Below are 22,491 nucleotides of genomic sequence, written 5' to 3' on the forward strand. Positions count from 1 at the left end.
TGATCACAGTTCAAGTTGTTTGTTAAACTGTAAATGCAGGGTGGTAAAATGCCTAATCTAAACCTAAATCTTAGATGGGAGCAAGCTGCGACCATCAAATAAAAATAAGGCAGTCCTCGTGTTGTCGTGTCAAAATAAAAGGGCCTAGACTAAGAAAAACCTATAGCAAATTCTTACTCTAAATACAAAAGAAAAGTGTGGCAATGTTCTCAATAAAGAAAGAAGTGTTGACAAATAATAAGTCAGGATGTGATTGCCAGGGGTCTCCCTTGCCCATGTTTTGAGCATGGGACAAGGCGGATCTCCTGAGCACAGTACACACTCGCTCTTTCCCAGCAAGAGCCGACAGTTCCGTTCCAGCTAACAGGTTTCTCTGATGGTAAAGTCTCTTTTCAATAAAAGTTTCTGGCCTTTGCGGGCCGGATGTATTAAAAAAGTAAATTAAAAAAGTTCCTTTCCACTAATACGTTGGGTGATGGCTTCACCCCTGGGTCCCCCCGTACCGGACACAGACCCCTCACAAATTGTATTCAACAAAACAAATAAATCATTTTTCTCTCACTGGACTTTGGGGGGTGACTCTTCACCCCTGGATCTCCCTCGGCCAAGCTCAGACCCAACTGACAAGGGGGACAATTCACTTCCCCTGGTGTTCCAATACTTCTTGCATGCATAAATCTTCATGATTTTTTAAAAGGTTCTTCGGGCTTCCCCCCCTGTTGTCGGCTTCCCTGTGTCCGGTTCACTCTCACCAACTTTTACAGACAATTCACTTTGCATACCCCTTGGTCGGGTTCACTTCGATCAACACACTATTCTGGTTGTTTGCTTTCCTCTGCCGGGGTCACTCTCGGCAACTTCTACAGACAGTTTGCAGTATTTCGGGATATTAGACTTCGCCGCTTTTTGTTAGCATTGCTCCGCCGGATACGTTATTGCCATATTTTACAAAACATAGTTCATATGCTCGTTTCCCTAAGCGGGACTCATGTCCCGTTCCTTCACCATCTGCTGTCGGTCAAAGACTTTTGATGGTACTGGGGATTTTACAAGACCCCTGTATGACCACTTTGACCTCTCTGCCTCTTCCCAAGGCCTTCATGTTACGGTAGTCTCTACCATCGGGCAATCGCCCAGTTTTTCCTGCAAAAGCACCCACGTGGTGTCAAACGCCTCTGTTGCTGGTTTTCCCCCTCTCTCATCAATAGTATCTTTAATCCTTTCAATGTTCAAATTAGCTGTTGGCTACTTTTTTTTCTCTCAACACAGTTTGGTTTCTTATCGACTCACCCCTCGACTTACCAACGAGGGTCTTGTGTACCGTTGACCTCTGCTTCAATACACGCCGGCTATCATTCTCAGTCTTATGTTTCCATCTGCTGAGGTTTCACGAGCCTTGGTTGGAAAGGGCAAGGTCGCTTCTATCCTTGTCACTCCCTTTGTATGCTTCGTCTTTCGCCTCCTTTTGAACTGATGTGATGCGTTGGCTCTCACGTCATGTGGTCTGCCTTGCTCGTATTGTGCTCTCTTGTTTCACCTTTTATCCATATGGGGAAAGGAAAGGGCCATTGTGTGTGTGTGATTTTGATCAATTGCCGACTTTGCCTGAACCTTAGGTTGGGACATGTCCGGTGAACAGCACTAGAATTAGTCTGTTGTCTTTCCTGTTGTGCAAATGTGTTTGTGTTGGAAAGGGGGGAACTTAGAGTATTCGGAACCTACGGCATATAGAAAGGAAGAGGCAGTGTATGGGATTTGTTAGGGATTTCAATCAGGCGACACACACCTTGGTCTTAGTCTAGGATGTAGCGCTCAATTGATATGCCTTTCTCTTTATTTTATGCAAATTCAATTTGAGATGGTACACAACTCGTATCACACCCCCTTTTTGAAATACCCGGGGTCACAATGGACCATGAACCAGGCCGGTTGGTGAAAAAACAATATTTATTTATTTTTAAAATTCGAAAGAAATCATACCATTTTTAATATGGGGCAGCAGTCATCGATGGGGTGATATTTACAATGAAAATGGAAGCAATGCACTTGGTTAACCTTCTCCTAGAACATATACAAAGCACACGTGAATAGGAGCACTTTTTGGATGAGGATAGATAGAACCCAAGTTAAGATTTCCCTCTGCAATGTTCCCTCAACCCACGAATTCTGAGTGGATAGCAAGAGGCACCAGGTAGTGAGGGATAAAAGGCATAAAACAGAATCAAAATCTGACCTTCCCTCACAGAATAAGAGGCAAAAACCCTTAGCAAAGGCCTAAAATAACACTAGTATTTTACAAATAATTTATTAATGTGTGGTTAAATTATAATATACATATGCTTTATCACAATAGCATGCATGTTATATCACTGGCAATCACAAGGCAATGGATCATCAAAAGGCATACAATTTGAAAATGAGTGGAAAGTTTAGAGCATGCTGCAGCCAAATGACTCAATTCCCGCTTTAATTTACCCGAACAGTTTTTAATAAAAATGGGTGAAACACTGTGATTTGGAGTGCGGGGAAATATATATATCACAAAGACAAGACAAAAGTGAAAGGAGGTCTATAGCTGAAAAACTGGATGAGATATGCAAGATAGAAAAAGGGTTGATTTGAGTAAAATGAAGCCGTGAAATAGGGAAGAAAATCAGTTGAGACAAGAACAGGTTTACTTTAAACGAGACTATTTAGACTACATCGCCAAAGAGGGACACAGTAAGATCCAAGGTTGATTCGCCACTTCAACCTTCCCCAGCGGCCAACCCTAAGCGGAAACTAGTCTGATCACTCAAAATATGACTAAGGGCTTAGGATTTACACAGGACAAAATTAATAAAGAGATGGCGTTAGCACTTTAGAAAGTCAAGGACAGGTACACAGATAATTCTAACAGTTTCAACAAGTTACCAGCTTATAAAAATGACTGCTTAGGGAGTGGGATAAGGACAAAGACAAGGCAAGATAAGCTATGTGTTTCTGTGGGGTGGGGATTATACTCGCAGTCCACTTTTGAGTTTTTGGGATTTTTTGACAGTTAACAGGGCCTGGTCACCACATGGCGAGCACGCCTTACAGCAAACAGCAGGGCAGTTCTGGTTACCGGATGGCAAGGACAGCGGGGCAATTCTGGTCACTGGATACTACAGGTCAGCTGGATGGCAGGATTGCAGCGGGCATGCAGTTAGAGGGCCGACAGCCGGTCTGATTTCAGGATGCAAATGGTACCACTGCTTTCCCCTTTTTGTTAATGGGATATTAGCGTATTCTTTTCTGGATCACTGGCCTTGCTGGAGTATGAATCAGCTATGCTTGGGTTTGTAGTGGGCTCTGGAGTAGGGTCAGCAATGCTTTGGCCTTGTAGGGAAAATCTGGAATCAGCAAGATGAATGGAGATCAGGAACGCAGCGCAGGAATTCAGGAGCGGGTGTGTGTCTGGAGCTCTGTCATGGACTCTTGTTTATAATGCATAGTGACATCATAGAGTTATATAGCTGGGCAGGCTTAGCTAAACACGCCTCTAAACCACTGGATTGGTCAGGGGTGCTAGTCCCCGCTCACTCTCAGCTGGTTGGATTTCAAGGGCAGGATGCCAGATTTATGATGTGAGTTTTATAATGTTCAAAACCTCCCAAAGTTACTTTAGCTAAAATCCAATTTTGCCACAAATTGTACATTTGTACAGTTGAAGTCTCTTAGGAATTTCCATAAACAGGTTACATATTTTATGCAGACCATTCCAGTCCAATCCTCCAGTTTGTGAGAAATTGTTTCACCCTTCTACCAGTTTTTCCACGCTTTTCAGTGAGAATTATATTACTTAAATATCTATAACTTTATACATGGGTGTGGGTTATCATTAGGCATGTAAGTATTAAAATTTGCAATGGCTTCATGGATACTTTCCTTATAATACCAAACTCTCTGCCATTTCTATTCCCAAGGTGTCAGGGGAAGCTACAATGTCTTAAATTAAAGTCCACAAAATCACATTTAAACTGCTAAATTTTCATATTTTTGCAAGTCCTGTGGCAAATATAAAAGTCTTAACATTTTTATTAATAACATAGTCCTTGGAGGCAAATGTCAGTATTGTTCTCCATATATGAGCATGCCTTTCCAAGGCTATCCCCTTACCCCAGGGTTGTCACAGAGATGTTCTTTGACGCTTCCTCTAGAAGTCACAGGTAGGTATGACTTTTCACCTCACACTTCCGTGTCCCAGAAGTTCTATTGTCAGAGGGCTCAGCACAGACCAAAGGCCGACCCAAGTAACAATTATCATTTGTGTGCCAGTATCTACTATGAGGGGCCTTTTGTTTCTGGTATCCTCTCAGCAGAAACCTGTTTTTAGGCTGACATTCCCCCACTGCAGTTTGATTTAATTTAATTTATTTTTGCTGTGAATTGGAAGAAAACTTGCTGAATAGAACCATCTCTTACATATATTGTCACAGCACAATCCCCTTTCACATTGCTAGGCAGGGAGATGTTTTTGTTCAACACCATACCTTCCAACAGGCATTTTCTTCTTAAGTTTGCAAAGGCCCATTTTGACAGATGTGGTGAAAGCGGGCATATTCCTTTCAAATTTGGTTTTTGCATCTGCCTTTCCAATATGGTTCTGTAGCTGTAGCCAGCTTGTTTTACACAACAGTCTGTACCAAGCAAAGGTCTCCATGAAATTGACATGTGCACAGAAAGCTCTGATTTTCTTTTCAAGCAGTGATTTTTGACATTTTGTAGCACAATTTAAGTGTTTGCTGTGTAGCTGAAGGAAAGCTTTTGTTGATTTTCTCAGGTTTGGCTGGCACAGCCTGTCATTCAGGGATAAGGCTCTTTTCTGATGGAGCAAAATGTGAATATGGCTGGGCGTGACAGGGTCTTTTTGATAAAAGCAGTTTGGTGAAAAGAGGGAAAAAAAGCATCAGAGCGGCATCATTTTAGAGGTGACATATTCCATTTTTCAATGGGAATTTTGGGCTTGCGGCAAAGCAGTGCTGTTTTTTCACTCCATTTATTTAAGACAAACAAGAACACACCCTAGAAGCCTTTCTCGGGGTGATTCCTGTTCCATCTTGCCCAATGGCGCTTGGCAAAACAGTGCAGCCATCTTTTTGTTGCTGCAAAACGCAGTTCTGAGGCCATGGTGCTCACAGGAGCCAACGCAGCCATTTTGCTGGTGACTGCAGATGCGCAGCTTGGTTATGGAGAAATTCTGTTCAGTGGGTCAATGTAGCCCACAGATTATAGTTCTCGTGCTAGGGTTTTGGGTACGTTCGGAAGGGTGAGATTTGTAGAGTGTGTGGAACAAATGGGAATGACCAGGATTATTGTCTGAAAATAAACAGGGAGAGCGGTGGGAGTTAGGATGACAGGGTTTGGGCTCTTATGGGATTTACCAAATATGGAGGGGTCGGTGGATTTGGTTATAGGAAATTCTTTGGGTGGAAGAGACGTAGATGAGGAACAACCTTTAAAGGATTTGAGGATCTTATTCTCCTCTCCTTCTTCCTCGGTATAATACAGCGTCTCCCCTGCGGCTTTCTACCAAGCACAACCCTGGGCTCCCCTACCCAGGTGATCCTCCTTCACACATCCACCCCCAGGGTTGGGATCTGAGAGCGCAAGCCCTACCCATGCCACCTAAATAAGGGATTCCTGGGGTCTACTTGGGAGAATATCCTCAGGTTTCTCAAATTACACAAATGCATATTTCCAGGGTTGAGAGTCTATGGGGTCCCTATCTTTTTATAATTGTTTCAAAGTTCAATCCTTACCATCTATGAATTCTGGGTTGCCAAAAGCCAGAGAAGACGCAAATTATGAAGAATATGTTATGGGTGTGCTGATTATCTGAACTTTTAAATGGCTTTCGTTCAATACCAGTAAATCACTAGCAGCAACTCCAGGGGGCACATGCCACTCTCACCACCCAAGTGCCCATTTTTGCTCCACATCTTACCAAACCTTGCTATGCTCTCTACCTTCTAATGCACATTCCAGAATGGTATTGATTGGGATTCCTCATTGTCTAGCCCTCCTAATCTACCTCTGAGATCTAGGCACTTATAACCAGTTCTCTACTTTTCACATATACACATACATACCATTTTCTTATTACCTATGCTACTTTTCATTTATCCTAAGTAAGCATCCCAGGAGCCCTCTCAATGACTTGTAATAGGATTGCTGCACAACGGTTTCCGCTTAAAGTTGCTTCTTCGAAACTGTACAATGAACCGAGTGCTCAAATCTGTTCTAAAGGCCAACACTTTTAAATTATATTATGGCTATGATAATCAAATATTGGTGCATGGAATGTGTAACATGAATGGGTCAGGTGGCTGAAGGGAATCGGTGTTGCCTTGGAAGAATGGAGCATTTCAGATCTGCCAGAGCGTCAGGGGACCGTGCAAATGGCAGTGGTGCGTGATATAAATTCAAGTGACATAACATAGCATTTTAGTCCGTTTTTAAATGCACTTTTCCATATTGGTAAGAACCAAGACAAGGAACACAATTAGTTACCCAACATGCTGCGAGTGAGTTTTGGAAGAACATGGACACTCCGGCAAAGGAAATCAGAAACATGGTCGTGGGAAGACGAGCACTTCAAACACTTGGGTCAGCAGATAAGGGAAAACAGCAGTAGAAGCTGGCTGCATGTAGTAACTTTACAAGGCACAGGCAAACCTCAATGGATAGCAGTGCACGCTCACATCTAAAGGGCCGCACAGGCAATGTGCCACATAATATAACTTGTAAGTGCTCTTGTATATTTATTTTTGCATTTGTTAAGCGCTTTAAACCAAGGGGCATCAAGGCGCTGGTTACAGACAGTAGTAGCATGAGTGACAGCATATGGATAAAGCAATGTCAGCAGTGATTGGTTCAGTTGAGGGGCACATTCGGGGTAGAAGAGTAAAGTCTTAAGATGTTTCCTGAAAGTCCAGTAAGATTGTTCAGATCTCAGTGTCAGAGGTAAGGAGTTCCAATTCTTGGCCACAATGATCAGGAAACTGATCCGCCCTGATCCCTTTGTCCTGAATCTTGGGATGATACGTTGGTGGGAGAAGGGGGAGCAGGTGGGCCTTGATTGCGCTTTAGTAAATGTTTGCGATTATCTAGCAATTATCTAGCAGACACCAGCGCTTCGATTGTTTCTGTTCCCTGCTGTGTGCACTTATAATTCTCCTACTCATTTTTCTTTTGTCAAGATGAAAACATTGCTCCTGACATTCTACTGTGAATATGAGAATAAGTTTCACAAGTGTTTGCAGTTGTGATCGTCTCACCTCAGCTACGGCTTTGAATGTGCACCGGTAGGCGGGCAGGTAGAGTTTCACAATATTGGTGTCATTGTGCACCAAATGTATTTGAGCCATATGCACGAATCTGAGAATATGCCAACCTGCTGATTGTGATGTTTGCACGGGTGTCCGAGGTTGCGAGGTGGAATGGGGAAACAGTGGTTCCAATGTTCTATTTAAAACTAACAATCTCTACCTCAGCCCTCTCTTTAGCCATCTGAATAGTACTAATAACAATGTTCTCATTCAGTCACTTTGTTCTTGATCTACTGGTGACCGCTGCGCAAACCACCCTCCCATGGCAGTACATGGGTCCATTTCAGTTTGCAGCATGTGCTACAGAAAACTCTAGGACACATTAGGCATCATTAGGCAGTTGTAGGCAATAATGCAGAGGTGCTCATTTTTATTCGAACAGTAAATTGCATGAAAAGGGGATACTCACATTTGGTCTTTCTTGCAAAAGGTGACCGGCGTACAATTTTACTAGTTTCTAACATGAATTAGAAAGCAAAACTGTAAAAAGATGCAAAATCCCCCTCAACACCTTTCTTTTCCAACATATAAGTGCTACCTGATTCCAGCAATTAATGATATTGGGAAGCATCTATAATAGATTCTTATGCTTATCAGCCAAAATACCAAAACAAAATTGTCGAATGCGCGTTTTCTGCGCATTCGGCTGCAACCATATTCCTGAATCCCATTATACCAAACAAGGGGAGCGAGGGTGTCCCCCGCTCCACTTGTTTGGTAAAACGCGTTCAGGGGGTGCAGCAGTGTCCCCCGCTTCCATTATATGGATAGCAGGGGTCAATAAAGTAAAAATAAAAAGGACCCTGTGGCGCTAGTTTTGACCTGCATTAGTAGACGGGAACTGACATTGCAGGGATAGAGGGGGGTCAGCAGCACACGAAAGGTAAGTATGGGATAAAGGGGTAGCAGGTACGTAGATGCAGGAAAAAGTGATCTATGTGATCCCTGGACCGTGCGATTTTTGAAGCCGACATTTTCGTCGTCAGAATTTCAGGCGACGCGGTGATCACATAGATCCTTCTTATGAAATCCACCTGCTTTTACCAGGTGTAAAAAGCAGCAGATTATATAGGAATTAATTTGGTTCAGGCCACTACACAAATGCATGCTGGCGTTAAACCATGCGTTCTTTTGAGGCACAGATTTGATGAATGATGGACTCCATTATTAAGTTCAGTGGTCCCACTCTGCTTCAAAATAAAAACAAAATCCCCTAGCTCCCAAACAAATGTGTACAGACCGGTGCCTGTCTTTAGAATTTTTTCTAAATCTGGGGGACTTGCAAAATGACCTCGAGAGTAACTTCCCTAAGGGTGAGATAACATCACCAGTTCAGATTATATTGAACTCCTAGAGCGTTTGTTGTCGAACCAGACATGCGTACGCTCTCATTGGCACAACCTACCTTGCACCAGACCCCTCCTCCCACTGATTCTGGTTTCCAGCTAAACTGCATGGAGCTGGTTAGGAATATCCGTGTCCAATGGGCACGAGGAAGAGGTTAGCATGTGTACTTCACAAATAAAAGATGCTGGAATTAGACACAGCCCAGCCGACAAAAAACAACCACCAACATCACATTTAAAGCTTTTATTTTGAAAAATAAAATACAAAAGATCAATAGATTGTAAATTTACATGTACTGCCCCACTTTTGCCCCAACATTCTCAGAAATAATACATCAGATATTCCTTAAATAATAATAATAAAAAAAGAATGGCGTTTAACAGCATCCACTTGTTCAAAAAAGCTCAAGACGTACCAAGGTTCAACAAGATTTTAAGACAATCGCTGTTCATTCAATGCCACATTTCCCATAATGGGACATCATAAATTTTTTATCTGCTAAAATGTAATATTTGAAAATATTCTTTTCAATTAAGATTGGAATGAAGGTTGCAGACAGGACGTTTTTTTTTCAACAAAGAACACACATTTTGTTTTTGTTTTTTTACGTTGAAAAATAGTTTTCTTCTACAGTATTACAATACCATCAGCGAACAGGTACATTTTTTCAAGAAAGTGCTTTCACTTGTTACAGGTGGAGGCGCGCCCACAGATACAGAGAATACAGTGGAATGGATAAACGATGAAAGGCAGCCCAGGGAGTTCACTTTTGGCTCATCCGCATCAGAAGTCCTGCAACATGCCGTCCATTTAAAGGCGAGGGGCGGTCTGAAAAAGAATACATATATTTACAACCCAAATGATGAATGCATTTTATAATAATAAAAAAAAACACCTTCCAGGAGTTTTCATGATGAATAATATACCATATTATAGCAATGCCTCCTTGAGTGTTCACAGCAATTCCCAGAACAGCTGCTATAATTATCTCAATCTTAAACACAGTCGTATTTGCATCGTGAAAAGCAATTATCATTCAAAGAAGACACCATAATTCATAAAGAGGATGTTTCTAATGTCATGCATGAGAGATAAGCTATGATTTGTGCCATGTCAGGCAGAGGTACGGTCTTGTCTCCCTAACGTACAACAGAACTTGGTAGGATATCCATGGGTATTATGGAGGTACTAGAAGCCATAAGAATTGCCAGGTCCAAAATGGATAATTCCGGTTACCCCACAACTTACACGAGTAGCCAGCAACTGCTGCGGGCACCCCAGTTTAACATAGACAAACCAACTTTTCTCCCAACACTCCTGGAATCTGACCACATCTGTGAGGTTGCGTTCAAAGCCCACAGCAAGGTCGAGCCAAAGAAGAGGGAAACGGACAGCACTCTAATACCAACAATAATCAGGTCCAACATCCAAGTCAGACCCCCCCAGTCCCCGCACCCCCCCCCCCCAACACCCCTGGAATCCGACCATGTCTGTGAGGCTGCTTTTAAGGCCCACAGCAAGGTCGAGCCAAAGAAGAGGGAAACGGGCAGCACTCTAATACCAACCATAATCAGGACCAACATCCAAGTCAGACCTCCCCTTCCCCCCCCCAACACCCCTGGAATTTGACCACGTCTGTGAGGTTGCTTTCAAAGCCCACAGCAAGGTCAAGCCAAAGAAGAGGGAAATGGGCAGCACTCTAATACCAACCATAATCAGGACCAACATCCAAGTCAGACCCCCCCTGTCCTCCCCCCCAACACCCCTGGAATTTGACCACGTCTGTGAGGTTGCTTTCAAAGCCCACAGCAAGGTCAAGCCAAAGAAGAGGGAAATGGGCAGCACTCTAATACCAACCATAATCAGGACCAACATCCAAGTCAGACCCCCCCTGTCCTCCCCCCCAACACCCCTGGAATTTGACCACGTCTGTGAGGTTGCTTTCAAAGCCCACAGCAAGGTCAAGCCAAAGAAGAGGGAAATGGGCAGCACTCTAATACCAACCATAATCAGGACCAACATCCAAGTCAGATCCCCCGCCACCTCCCCCCCCCAACACCCCTGGAATCTGACCACGTCTGTGAGGTTGCTTTCAAGGCCCACAGCAAAGTCGTGCCAAAGAAGAGGGAAATGGGCAGCACTCTAATACCAACCATAATCAGGACCAACATCCAAGTCAGACCCCCCCCTGTCCTCCCCCCCAACACCCCTGGAATTTGACCACGTCTGTGAGGTTGCTTTCAAAGCCCACAGCAAGGTCAAGCCAAAGAAGAGGGAAATGGGCAGCACTCTAATACCAACCATAATCAGGACCAACATCCAAGTCAGACCCCCCCTGTCCTCCCCCCCAACACCCCTGGAATTTGACCACGTCTGTGAGGTTGCTTTCAAAGCCCACAGCAAGGTCAAGCCAAAGAAGAGGGAAATGGGCAGCACTCTAATACCAACCATAATCAGGACCAACATCCAAGTCAGATCCCCCGCCACCTCCCCCCCCCAACACCCCTGGAATCTGACCACGTCTGTGAGGTTGCTTTCAAGGCCCACAGCAAAGTCGTGCCAAAGAAGAGGGAAACGAGCAGCACTCTAATACCAACCATAATTAGGACAGACACTCAAGTTAACTCCACAATATCCCAGGAACCAAACCACAGGGAGGTCGAGACAGCTCTAAGGGAAAGAGGACCAGGGTCAACACAAAAAGCTCTGTACTGCAAGAAACATCAGATTACAGTATCTCAATCAGTTACATATTTAAATCAGGAAACGTCAACAACCCATCAGCAAGGGAGATTAGGTCCAATATCACTAACAACAATCGGAGCAAAACAGATGAGCAACCTATATGTAGCCTGAAAATGGTGTTGTTAAATACAGGATCCCTCATAAGACATGCCGTAGAAATATCTCACATCTAGGAACAAGATCTGGACCTATGCGCATTGACTAAAACATGGAGTCATGATGCAACTGGCCCATCTCTACACCTGGCCACTCCAGAAGGATACAGTATATTATGTCAAGATAGAAAGGAGGGAAGGGGAGAAGGTGTTGCTCTCATCTTTAAACCAGAATTAAAAATCTCTGAGACAAAGATAGAAGAGATACCTGATGCAGAGATCATGCTAGTTAGTACAAGTTGGCATTAGTGCAGAAACAACCTTTAACATAATGTTAATTTATAGAGCACCTACAGAAGCAACAGACTTTCCCACCCAACTGTGTGATCGCATCTTACCGCTGCTAAAACCCAATACCAAACTACTATTATTAGGCGATCTCAACTACTGGCCGGGGGATATGTCAGACACCACAGCAACCATTCTTGAGACAGCTCTGAGCTCGTTAGGTTTTCAAGAAATGGTTACTACTCCGACGCTTATAAAAGGACATACAATGGATTGGGTGGCGACCCACAATGTTAACATATCCACAACTGAAGTCAAACCATGCCCCTGCTCAGACCACGCATGTATATATTTTCAAATTTGTAATGAGCGCTTTATAAAGAAAAACAAACAGAGTAGGATTCCTATTTTAGTCAGGAACGAGAAAAAACTAACCGCAGACAATTTAAAACCCCGGAACATTCCGTTATCAGCTCACATTGAGGAGATGAATAACCCACAAGAGATGGCAATGACCTTTCTTAGGGCCTTTAAAAATATCGCAGAATGCCTAGCGCCACTAAAGAAAAAATAGTGCCTTGAAACATGTAAAAACAACACTTGGTTTAATGCTCATATACAAGAACTGAAAACCATAAAAATTAAAAGAAATATGAATGGAGGAAGAAGCAGGACACCCAGAGTCTAGGAGTATACAAAAAAGCTGCTAGAACGTATAAAAACGCCATTCTACAAGCCAAGAAAGACATGTTTAACAATAGAATCGCAAAGGCTACGTCTGATGGTAAAGAGCTGCTCAGAATTTTAAGAGAACAGGAATGCTCCAATGGACCTGATAAAGAACCACTAGCAATGGGTGGGGATTGGCGTACATCGATTCAAAAGGCCATGAATGATAAATTGGAAAGAATTAAAAAGGAATCAAGGAAATCAATAGATAGTGACCATATTGAGTTAACCAACGAAAATAACATACAGCAAGAATTTAGCTTTACTCCTATCACAGAAACAGCGTCAGCAAAGGTCATCAGACAATTAAAAACTACGAGTTGTAAGGGAGATCGCTGGTCCGCTATCATTATAAAAGAATGTACAGACACGCTTATAGTGGCACTTACAAAATTTGTGAATATTTCTTTCACACAGAGTCAAGTACCAACAGAGCTGAAGAAAGCGTGGAGAACACCACTTCTAAAAAAGACGGGCTTATGCCCCCACACTCCGACGAATTATAGACCAATTACAAACACAGCGTTTCTCCTGAAGATACTTGATAGAGTGGCGTATAACAAAATCTCTTCTCATTTGAACAACCATGAGATCCTTAATAAATATCAATCAGGCTTCAAAGAACATCATGGAACAGAAACAGTCTTGCTTCGTCCAAAATCGAAACTTTTAGAATCCATTGATGAAGGTCAAAAATCTTTATTAATGACCCTAGATCTCTCTACAGCTTTTGATTTAGTGGATCACACTATAGTGATTAAGAAGCTACGAGAAGTCGCTGCTTTCTCAGAAGAGGCCACACAGGGGATGGCATCATTTCGGACTGAACAGCAGGGGATTGTGGCCAGCAGGGAAGCCGAAGCTGAACCAATAACCCTAGCGTATGGTGTACCACAAGGAGCATGTGGGTCCCCCTCAATATATAATATCTTCATGTCCCTTTCTTTAACATGATGGAACATAAAGGCATCATGGTTTCTAACTACGTAGATGACACAACAGTGTGTCATACCGCTGACAGGATGTCATAGCATGGATGAAATACGAATAAACAAAGTATATGACTGTATCCAGATCTGGATGGCACATAATGCGTTGGCTCTGAATAATGGGAAAACAGAGCTTATGGTGATAGGAACAAGTAAGAAATTGGCCAAGCTGGGACCTTCGTACAAGAGCTTTAATATTGCAGAGTGCAAAATTGATGTACTAACGAAAATCAAAATCTTGGGCATCACACTAGATCAGCACTTAGCGATGGGATCACAAGTGAGTAGTTTGGTTGCTACCTCCACATACTACTTCAAACTACTGACCAATCTCTGACCATTAATATCAGAAAAGTATGCAGAGACAATAGCACAAACCATAATAGGATCGAAGATTGACTACTGCTGTAGTTTACTAATTGGGACCCCACAGAGATTAATTGCTTACAGGTAATCCAGGACAGCGCGGTAAGAGCAGTGAAGGGACTGAAGTGGAGGGACCATGTGTCTGGAGCAAGACTCAGCCTACACTGGCTTCCAATAAAAAGCAAGAATACAGTCTGGACTACTACTAATCATGCACAAATGCCATGGGGGGCATATGCCAACATACTTGATGGAGGAGATAGAGGAGAAACAGAGCCAGGGGGCTCTGAGATCTAACAATTCACATCTGTTAAGAATACAGAGAAATAAAACCAGTAAAGCTCTTGAAGGAGCTTTCAGTAAAGCTGCTCCCATGGCCTGGAACATTCTACCTGTGAACATAAGAGAAGAAAACTCTACAGCATATTCAAGAAGAAAATTAAAACACTTATTTTACTAAACATTAGCAGTGAGCTTGAGAAACCCTGCATCTAAGTCAGAAGGAGTAGTAGCTGTAGTGTACTCTTGTTGTTGGTTTATGTATTGTTACATATGCGCTTGGGTACCTGGTGTGCATTAGAAGTTAAAGTAAAGTATCCTCTGTTCCCCAGGCCAGGGCCTCTCGCTTGGGGCACTTTGTGGTTGGAGGGCAGACTAGATTGGATGGAAGGGTATTGCATGCCTTGTGATGACACTGGATGGGCCACATAAAGATAACACTACAAATGTGAGGTCGCCTCATCTCCATGAAGCTGTAGTAGCAGCTGGTTGATTTGGAATTTCCAAGTTGTATTAATTCACTCCCAATTGTCCTTCCTGGTCTTAGGACTTAATTATTACTTTATCATTGTTCCTCATTCATTTTTGGACATCCAGAAATCTCTTAATAGGACTACTTGTACTATCTCTGTCACGATTGTTTGTCACGTTTTGGAGGTGTGAAGGAGCACCAAGTCCTTGTTGATCAGCTCTTGGTATATCTGAATCTTACTTTTTTGTGCGATTTGTGGTATGTGGATTTTTTCTTGAGGCCATTTGGTTTCCTCAATGTAGTGTCAGTGCCATGTGTCCAAATCTTCAATCAAAACGGTAATGGGTATTTCTCTTCTCCGATACAAGTCAGTTTTATTTTTGTGAGTAAAGAATTTACATCAGTCGTAGTCTCTAAAGAACGTGAAAGTACCTGTTCTTGTACAACATCAAGTTTTCAAGATAACAAGCCTCCTGGGCCCAATACAAGGGCTTCCAATTCTGCTTGGTTAGGCGTACACGAAGATTCATTTATCAGTAGATCGCACTTTTCTCATGCAATCTCTTCACGAATGATTTCTTCTCCCTGGTCAGACTGCCACCACGACTTTGCATCTCTGAAGCCTCCCTTTCCTTGTCTGGTTGGTTTGTCTTTCTTTTCTTCCTCTACTTTGGGCCAACCTCTGGAGTTTCATCTTGCCTAAAAAAGGGTTTGCCTCCTTTTATTTCCACAGTTACTCTCTTCCTCTGAGAATTACACTTTTGATGTTGAGGGACTGGATCAATTTTGTGCTTGTACATTTCCTCCTTTTTCCCATATTCCTTTACACCTGTTTTCTTTTTGCATTCGTTGAATGCCATAGGAAATTGATAATGTCACTATACTTGTCATACTCTTTCAATATGCACTGAAACGAGAATATGTTTTGCATTATAGTTTTATAACCGACAGTGAATTATTAGCCATTCAGGATAAAATATAGACAGGCTTCACTGGCCCAATGACAATAAAAGGGGCGTTGATGATGCATTGATAAAATATACTTACCCTATTACAGGCTGGTGTTTTATTATTAAATCTATGGGGTCATTTACAGTCATGCAATACTACGGGCAAAAATGATTGCTATGATAATACACAATCTGTGAGTTACTAATAAAAAAAGGACTAATCAACACCATCATTGTTAATATTGACAAAGCTCTGGTAGGCGTAAAACTTATCGGTCCCCTTGCCTCCTGAGAGATCTCGCTGGCCCTGGAAATAGCTATATAGACATCATAATTGGAAAATACTTAATTGGTAATTAATTGACAACTGACCCCGAGTGCAGTATACACTTTGTAATTATAATTGCACCGAATGTTTGTGTATCTTTAGTATTCAAGGGCAGAATATTGGGTAAAGAAAGGGGATTGATTAGATTAGATATTGTATACTCCACTTATTTGGAGGAACTGTCTTGCTATAAAGAGGATAAATAACTGGTCAGAGGAATTCAAACTGAGGAACTCATTTTCTAGACTCCTATTTAGTTGAAATCCATAAGTCACATATGTACTGAGTTGGAGGAACTAAATACATATGCAGAGCAGAGCGAGACACAGGGGATAAGGTTGACCGGGCTGCTAGCCAATATGCCAACAAGAGGGTGGATGAGGGTGTATCTCGCCAACTTGCTGTTTCCACTTAGAGGTGATAACTTGGCCTCAAGAATAGTTCTGTGCACTCTTAAACCTCCTGGAATTTTCCCAGAATACACCACAATGGAGCAGACCAGCCGAACGACAGGAGTACCGAAGCAACCAGTGGGACGCTTGCCGACCATGTGCTCCAGAGCCCATACTGTGGGAAACGCTGCATCCAGTAAAAGAACTTGCAGTATGCCATGGAGCTGAAAACTCAGTGTGGTGAATTTGAAAATGGCACCGCACGCCATAGGTGTTTATGAAACCTCATTGTTCCTATAAAAAAGTTACCCAATAACCATATCACCAATATTAAATAATAACCATATAGGGGGAATTAAAACTCCTGAAATGAATAGCCATTCTCTGACAGGGATACATTAGCAATTGGAGAATTACCAATCAGAGTCAGCCTTACAAAATATACCTTAGCCTCATGAGTATAAAGAGGCTGGGAAGGTACATTCAGTTTCTAGGACCCAGAGGAATCAGGCATACCTGCTGCTGGTCCCTTGATACAAGGATTGGCTGCTGAAGAGTCGAGTACTGGAAGAAATGCTCATTGAGGAAGGCAGTGTTATCCTGGAGAATCTGGAACGAGTTGTTGTGAGCCCCTAAGCCCTGGAGGAGGTAAGATGTCCAGAAGGGCTCAACAGTCCCTCTCAAGTCCTCGTGGGAATTGGAAAGCAAGAGACAAAGATTTTCCACCAGCAACCCCTTGGCAGGGACTGAGGCCTGTGGTAGGTGGGCAACAGACAGTGGCTGGCTGAAAAGGGCCCTGAATGAGGGGTGTGAGGGAAATAGCATTGAAATTCCAGGTCCAGGAGGGATCTGTTGTAAACTCTGAAACTCAAGGTTTGAGAGGAATCTGTTGTCAATCCTGAGATTCTCATGGTCCAGAAGGGATCTGTTGTGAATCCTGAAAGTTCTATGAGGGATCTGTTGTGAATTCTGATGAATCTAAGATGTAGGAGAGGCCTGATGTGAAAACTAAGCAGTCCATGGTCTAGGAGAAACCTTAAGTGTACCCTGTAGACCAGAGAGCAGAGAGAGGCCTACAAGCGAATATTTCATGGCCTCTGACAGGCTGAGAGGCCGAAATAAGCAGTGGAACTGAAAATCTGGACTTTTTATAAATAAAAAGTCACGTGGTGAAACCCGAAAGGCTGAAGAAACCTCCAGCCTATGAGTGACTCCCATGCCCAGCTGAAGAGGTGTGGGGGCCCATTTCAATATGTTTACAGCGGAAAACAGTCTGAGGCACCCGTTTGGTGCATATATTATAACAAAGACAAAGAGATGCAGCCGGGGGTTAATAGCCGCTGATTGTCACAAGACGACCAGCAAGGAGCTGAAAGACTAAATGCCCACCGAAAAGCTATAAATCCTTGTTTCTCACGAAGTGGCTGATGTGAAGGATATTGTGTTAAATGGCAAAGAGGTGATAACACTTCCGTATATCACGTGGGTAGTGACGGCCGGCAGGGCTCCAGCAAATGCAGCTGAATACTGCAAAGCAATCATTTTAAGCCCTAGAATAAAAGTAATATAGAAAGGAACATATTGCTGTGTATACAAGTCTGCTGTCTAGCAACATGTGGGCAGTTGCTGGGGGACCCCCTTAAGGCTCGAGGCCTATTTCAACTGAAAAGATTGAACGGCCCCAACGTCGTCCCTGGGAACTCCTGAAGGAGCCTTCCCAGGAACAGTAGTTTGTTTTAATTTGTATCATCATAGGGCTGGATATTTGTAGTTTAGGATTAGAGAACTCTTGTGTTGGACAGACCGGGGAACGTTTTATGTTAAAGCAGAGGGTAGCCTGCAGGCTAAGGACCCCTAAAACTAGATCTGAAGACTTTCTCTTGGTCACTTTGTTTAAACATTTCCTCTGTGGCGTATGATGTCCCAAGGTGGGGCAAAGACTTATAAGAATAGGAGTTGGCACTTTTTTTTATTGAACTTTGAACTTCAAAAAGGTGCTGGACATGTGGAACAGATCCCACTTTGTTTTGTGCCATCCTGACCCATTATACTACAGATATTCCCTCGTCATTTGTAGTTTACACCCAAGAACCTGTGGGCATTTGGTCCAACCATACTCTGTAGAATTTATAATTAAATGAATTGCTCCAACTTCACTTCACTATCAAGTGTGTTATTGTTTAGCCTTACCACACACACTTGATGCCCCTTTCTGTGAAAAATGGAAAATGATTCAATGAATCCTGCCAATTATGTACTTTATATGTAGAATTTGGGCACCAGATTGGACCTTTCACTAGATTCAAATGACCTCTTGAAGCTAAATATGTGATTGGATTACTAAGAGGGGGAGAGAGAGATAGAGAAGGGGGAGAGAGATAGGGAGGAGAGAGAGAGAAGGAGAGAGAGAGGGTGGATAGAGATAGAGAGAGAGAAATACAGAGAAAGAAAGAGAGAGTAACATAATAATTGGAGTGGGAATTGTTGAGAAATTTAACAAAAACAATCCAGAGGCAAGCCTCTATTGGTGTCCTAATTTGTTGCGCCTCTTTGAATCATCCTTAGCTCACAGATATTTTACAGAGGAATACGCAGTACTGGCTCAATGTGCACTCCGAGGGTGCGGTCGGACAAGGGCGCCCCCATGGCGCAGCAAATAAAGGGTGCATTGCCTCCAGCTCAGTGTCACGTAAACAGTACATTCTAAACATGTTAGAGAATCTCGCACAAGGAGCTGGCAGACCTGGGGCTGTCACTGGGAATATGTTTACTACAGAGCGCATGCTTTGAATGACCAATATCGCAAACCCATGCTAATTCACGCATTGTTGAAGTGTTTGCTTGCCCTGCCTTCCTATTTAGTCATGAAAGCATCATTTATGCAGGATGAGATAGACTCTACTTTTGCTTGTGTGTTTTAAGAAGCATTTATCCTAGACAGAAAATCGTAATCAGAGATAACATACGTGAGGGAGGAAATGGGCCAAAATGTCACCCTTACAATTGCGACGGCCAAAATTCCGATTTTTTTTAAACACCCCGTTTACACCACATATATGTGGGTGGGCATGGGATATTATAGTAATATGGAGAGGTTGCGGGGGGGTCTCCCCGCATATGTCAAAGGTTTCCCCCCCGGCTCACCTGAGTTCTCTTCTTGTGGCGTTCCGCGGAGGACTCCTTCTCCCGGCCGGACCGGGACTTGTATAAGTGCGCGCGAGTCGAGTCTGACTCCAGCGCGAGCGTTCAAAGTTCCAGGAAGTCGCGTATTCCAGGACGTCCAGGAAGAGGATCGAAGAAAGGTAAGAGATACTGGAACAGGGGAAAAGGGAAGAAGAATAAGGGAGTTGGCCAGGAACTTGGAAGGGTAACGCCGAGCAGCACACACACGTCGAGACACTACCTAGAGATAGCGTTGAGACGCGCGGAGGCGTGGCCCATTTATAGAACGTGCCGTGTCCGACGTACAGGCTAGTACGGAACACGGCACTGGGCACGGCCATGTTGGAAGTATCAAGGAGCACACTCTCCGTCTGGACCAGGACCAGGAAGACCAGAAGGGGCTATGTCCATGGTTCATGACAGCATGCCTCCTCCGAAACCCCGTCCCACCAGGCTTGCCAGGGTGTAGGAGATGGAATCTTCTCAGCAATCGAGGGGTGTTTAGGTTGGATAGTGGTTCCCATGTTCTCTCGCTAGGAGGATAGCCTTTCCACTCGACCAGGTATTGAAGCCGACCCCGCTTGTACCTGGAGTCACATATTCTGGATACTTCATATTCCAGCTGATTGTCCACAATCACAGGACTGGGTCTGCCGGTTTTCCAGGTGGAGTGGATGTAGGGTTTGAGTAGAGAAGTGTGAAAAACTGGATGTATTCTCTTCCAGGAGTCTGGTAGCTTGAGCCGATAAGAAACAGGATTGATGATTTCTTTTATGGAAAATGGACCATAATATCGCGGGGCTAACTTGTTAGGGCGTAGATGTTGTGGTAATAGTTTCGAGGACAACCAGACCTGGTCACCAATAGAATAGGAGGGTGCTGGTCTTCTTTTGGAATCAGCATATCGCTTAGTGCGAATCTGGGCCTTTCCCAATTGTTCCTTGGCTTCCTTGTGGATGTTGAGGAGAGTTTCAATCCAGGAATCAAGTGAAGGTACTGGAGTTGGATGTGGTAGAACTGAAGGTAACACGGTGGGATGAAAACCTTGACTGCAATAGAAGGGGCTAACGTTGATCGCTGAGTGATCTGAATTGTTATAGGCAAATTCGGCCAAGGGTATAAGGAGGGACCAATCATCCTGTACCTTGGTTGCGAAACAACGAAGATATTGCTCCAGGGTTTGATTAACACGTTCTGTGGCCCCGTTGGTCTGTGGGTGATATCCAGATGAAAGAGCGCGTTGAATCCCTAGAACACGACAGAGATGTTTCCAGAATTGTGAAACATATTGCGGTCCTCGGTCCGATATGATCTTGGAAGGGAGTCCATGAAGACGGAAAATGTGTTCTAGGAAAATTCCTGTGAGCTCTGAAGAGGAAGGACGTTTATAGAGAGGCGTGAAATGTGCCATATGAGTAAACAAGTCTATTGTTACCATGATGGTTGTGTAACCCCGGGAAGGTGGTAATTCCACGATGAAGTCTGTAGCTATACATTCCCATGGTCTTGTTGGCAGTGTAGGTTGCAATAGAAGGCCCGCCGGTCTCTTATTGTCGTGCTTATTCTGACTGCAGACAGTACAGGTCTTGATGTACTCTTGTACCTTGCATTTCATTTCCGGCCACCAAAACTGTCTTTGTATAAGACGGAGCATGTTGGTTACACCACGATGTCCAGAATGAAAAGTATCATGGCAGAGAGTTATTATTTTATGTTGAGGTTTCGGTGTGTGAATGACCAAGGCATTGTCCTTGAATAAGTATCCTTCCTTGATTCTTAAATTCCAGGGATTATTACTAGAGACGTCCTTCCAGAGGTCAAAGGACTGGGTTTTGGCTCGAATCTCTTCCAAGAGGTTGATCGCTTGAGCTATAAAGACTGTGTTGGGAAACATTGTAGGATAAGTCCTATCTTCAGTGGTTAAATAGTCAGGACGCCGGGACAAGGTGTCCGCAATCACGTTTTGTGATCCAGGAACATGAGTGATTTGGGATTGGTACTGGGCGAAGAAATAGGCCCAACGCGCCTGACGACTGTTCCTGCACTCCATAGATTGGAGAATTTGTAGATTTCGGTGGTCCGTACGGACCTGGACTGGATATCTAGCACCCAGGAGTAAATGTCGCCATTCTGTGAAGGCTTGGCGGATTGCCAACAGCTCCTTTTCCAGGACGGAGTAATGGGTTTCGCTGGTTGTTAGGGTTCTAGAGAGGTAAGCCACTGGGTGGTCCATCAGCACCTGTTTCAAGACTGCTCCTATGGCATGGTTGGAGGCATCCGTTTCCACTATGAAAGGGCGATCTAAGTCAGGCTGAGCCAGGACGGGGGCTTGCGTGAATCTTGTCTTCAAGCGTTGAAAAGCCTTCTCTTGCGAGGAAGACCAGATGAAGGGAACATCCTTCTTCAGCAGAGCAACGATCGGTTGGACGAGCTCAGAAAAGGTAGGAATGAACTTTCGATAAAAGTTAGCAAGTCCCAAGAAAGACTGAACCTGTTTCACCGATGTAGGAGCAGGCCAGGCCAGTATTACCTTTACCTTTGAAGGGTCCATTCCAACTCCTTCTGGGCTGAGGATGAATCCAAGGTAATGAACTGAAGTCACGTGAAAAAGACATTTCTCAGGTTTGACCAAGAGCTTGTTTTCACGGAGCCGTTGTACTACCGCCATGACATGTTCTTCATGTTTCAAGGGATCCTTGGAATAAATCAAAATGTCGTCTAGATAGACAATGACAAAGAGAAAAAGCATGTCAGAAAACACCCTATCCATGAAACGTTGAAAAACTGCAGGGGCATTAGCTAATCCAAAGGGCATGACTAGATATTCAAAGTGACCAAAGGGCGTTCTAAAGGCGGTCTTCCATTCGTCCCCTTCCCGGATACGGATTAAGTGATAGGCACCCCGGAGGTCCAACTTCATGAATATTACGGCGCCTCTGACAGCGTCCAGGATATCTGAAATCAGAGGCAGAGGGTACCGATCTTTGAGGGTGCATT

At 43.6% G+C, this 22,491-nt stretch overlaps 1 protein-coding gene across 3 annotated transcripts in view; it reads right to left on the bottom strand.

Moving 5' to 3' along the window:
• Positions 1-8,927: 8,927 nt before the first annotated feature.
• The window catches only part of TPST1 (tyrosylprotein sulfotransferase 1), a 542,880-nt gene continuing 529,316 nt past the window's right edge, over positions 8,928-22,491 (bottom strand). For all 3 annotated transcript variants that reach the window (XM_069614863.1, XM_069614864.1, XM_069614865.1), the window contains exon 5: positions 8,928-9,527. In XM_069614863.1, the coding sequence (XP_069470964.1) occupies positions 9,510-9,527 (18 nt within the window). In that variant the 3' untranslated portion in view covers positions 8,928-9,509. The remainder of the gene's footprint in view (positions 9,528-22,491) is intronic.

This window comes from Ambystoma mexicanum, chromosome 9 (assembly GCF_040938575.1).
Source record: "Ambystoma mexicanum isolate Mex_15411 chromosome 9, UKY_AmexF1_1, whole genome shotgun sequence".
Classification (NCBI taxonomy): domain Eukaryota; kingdom Metazoa; phylum Chordata; class Amphibia; order Caudata; family Ambystomatidae; genus Ambystoma; species Ambystoma mexicanum.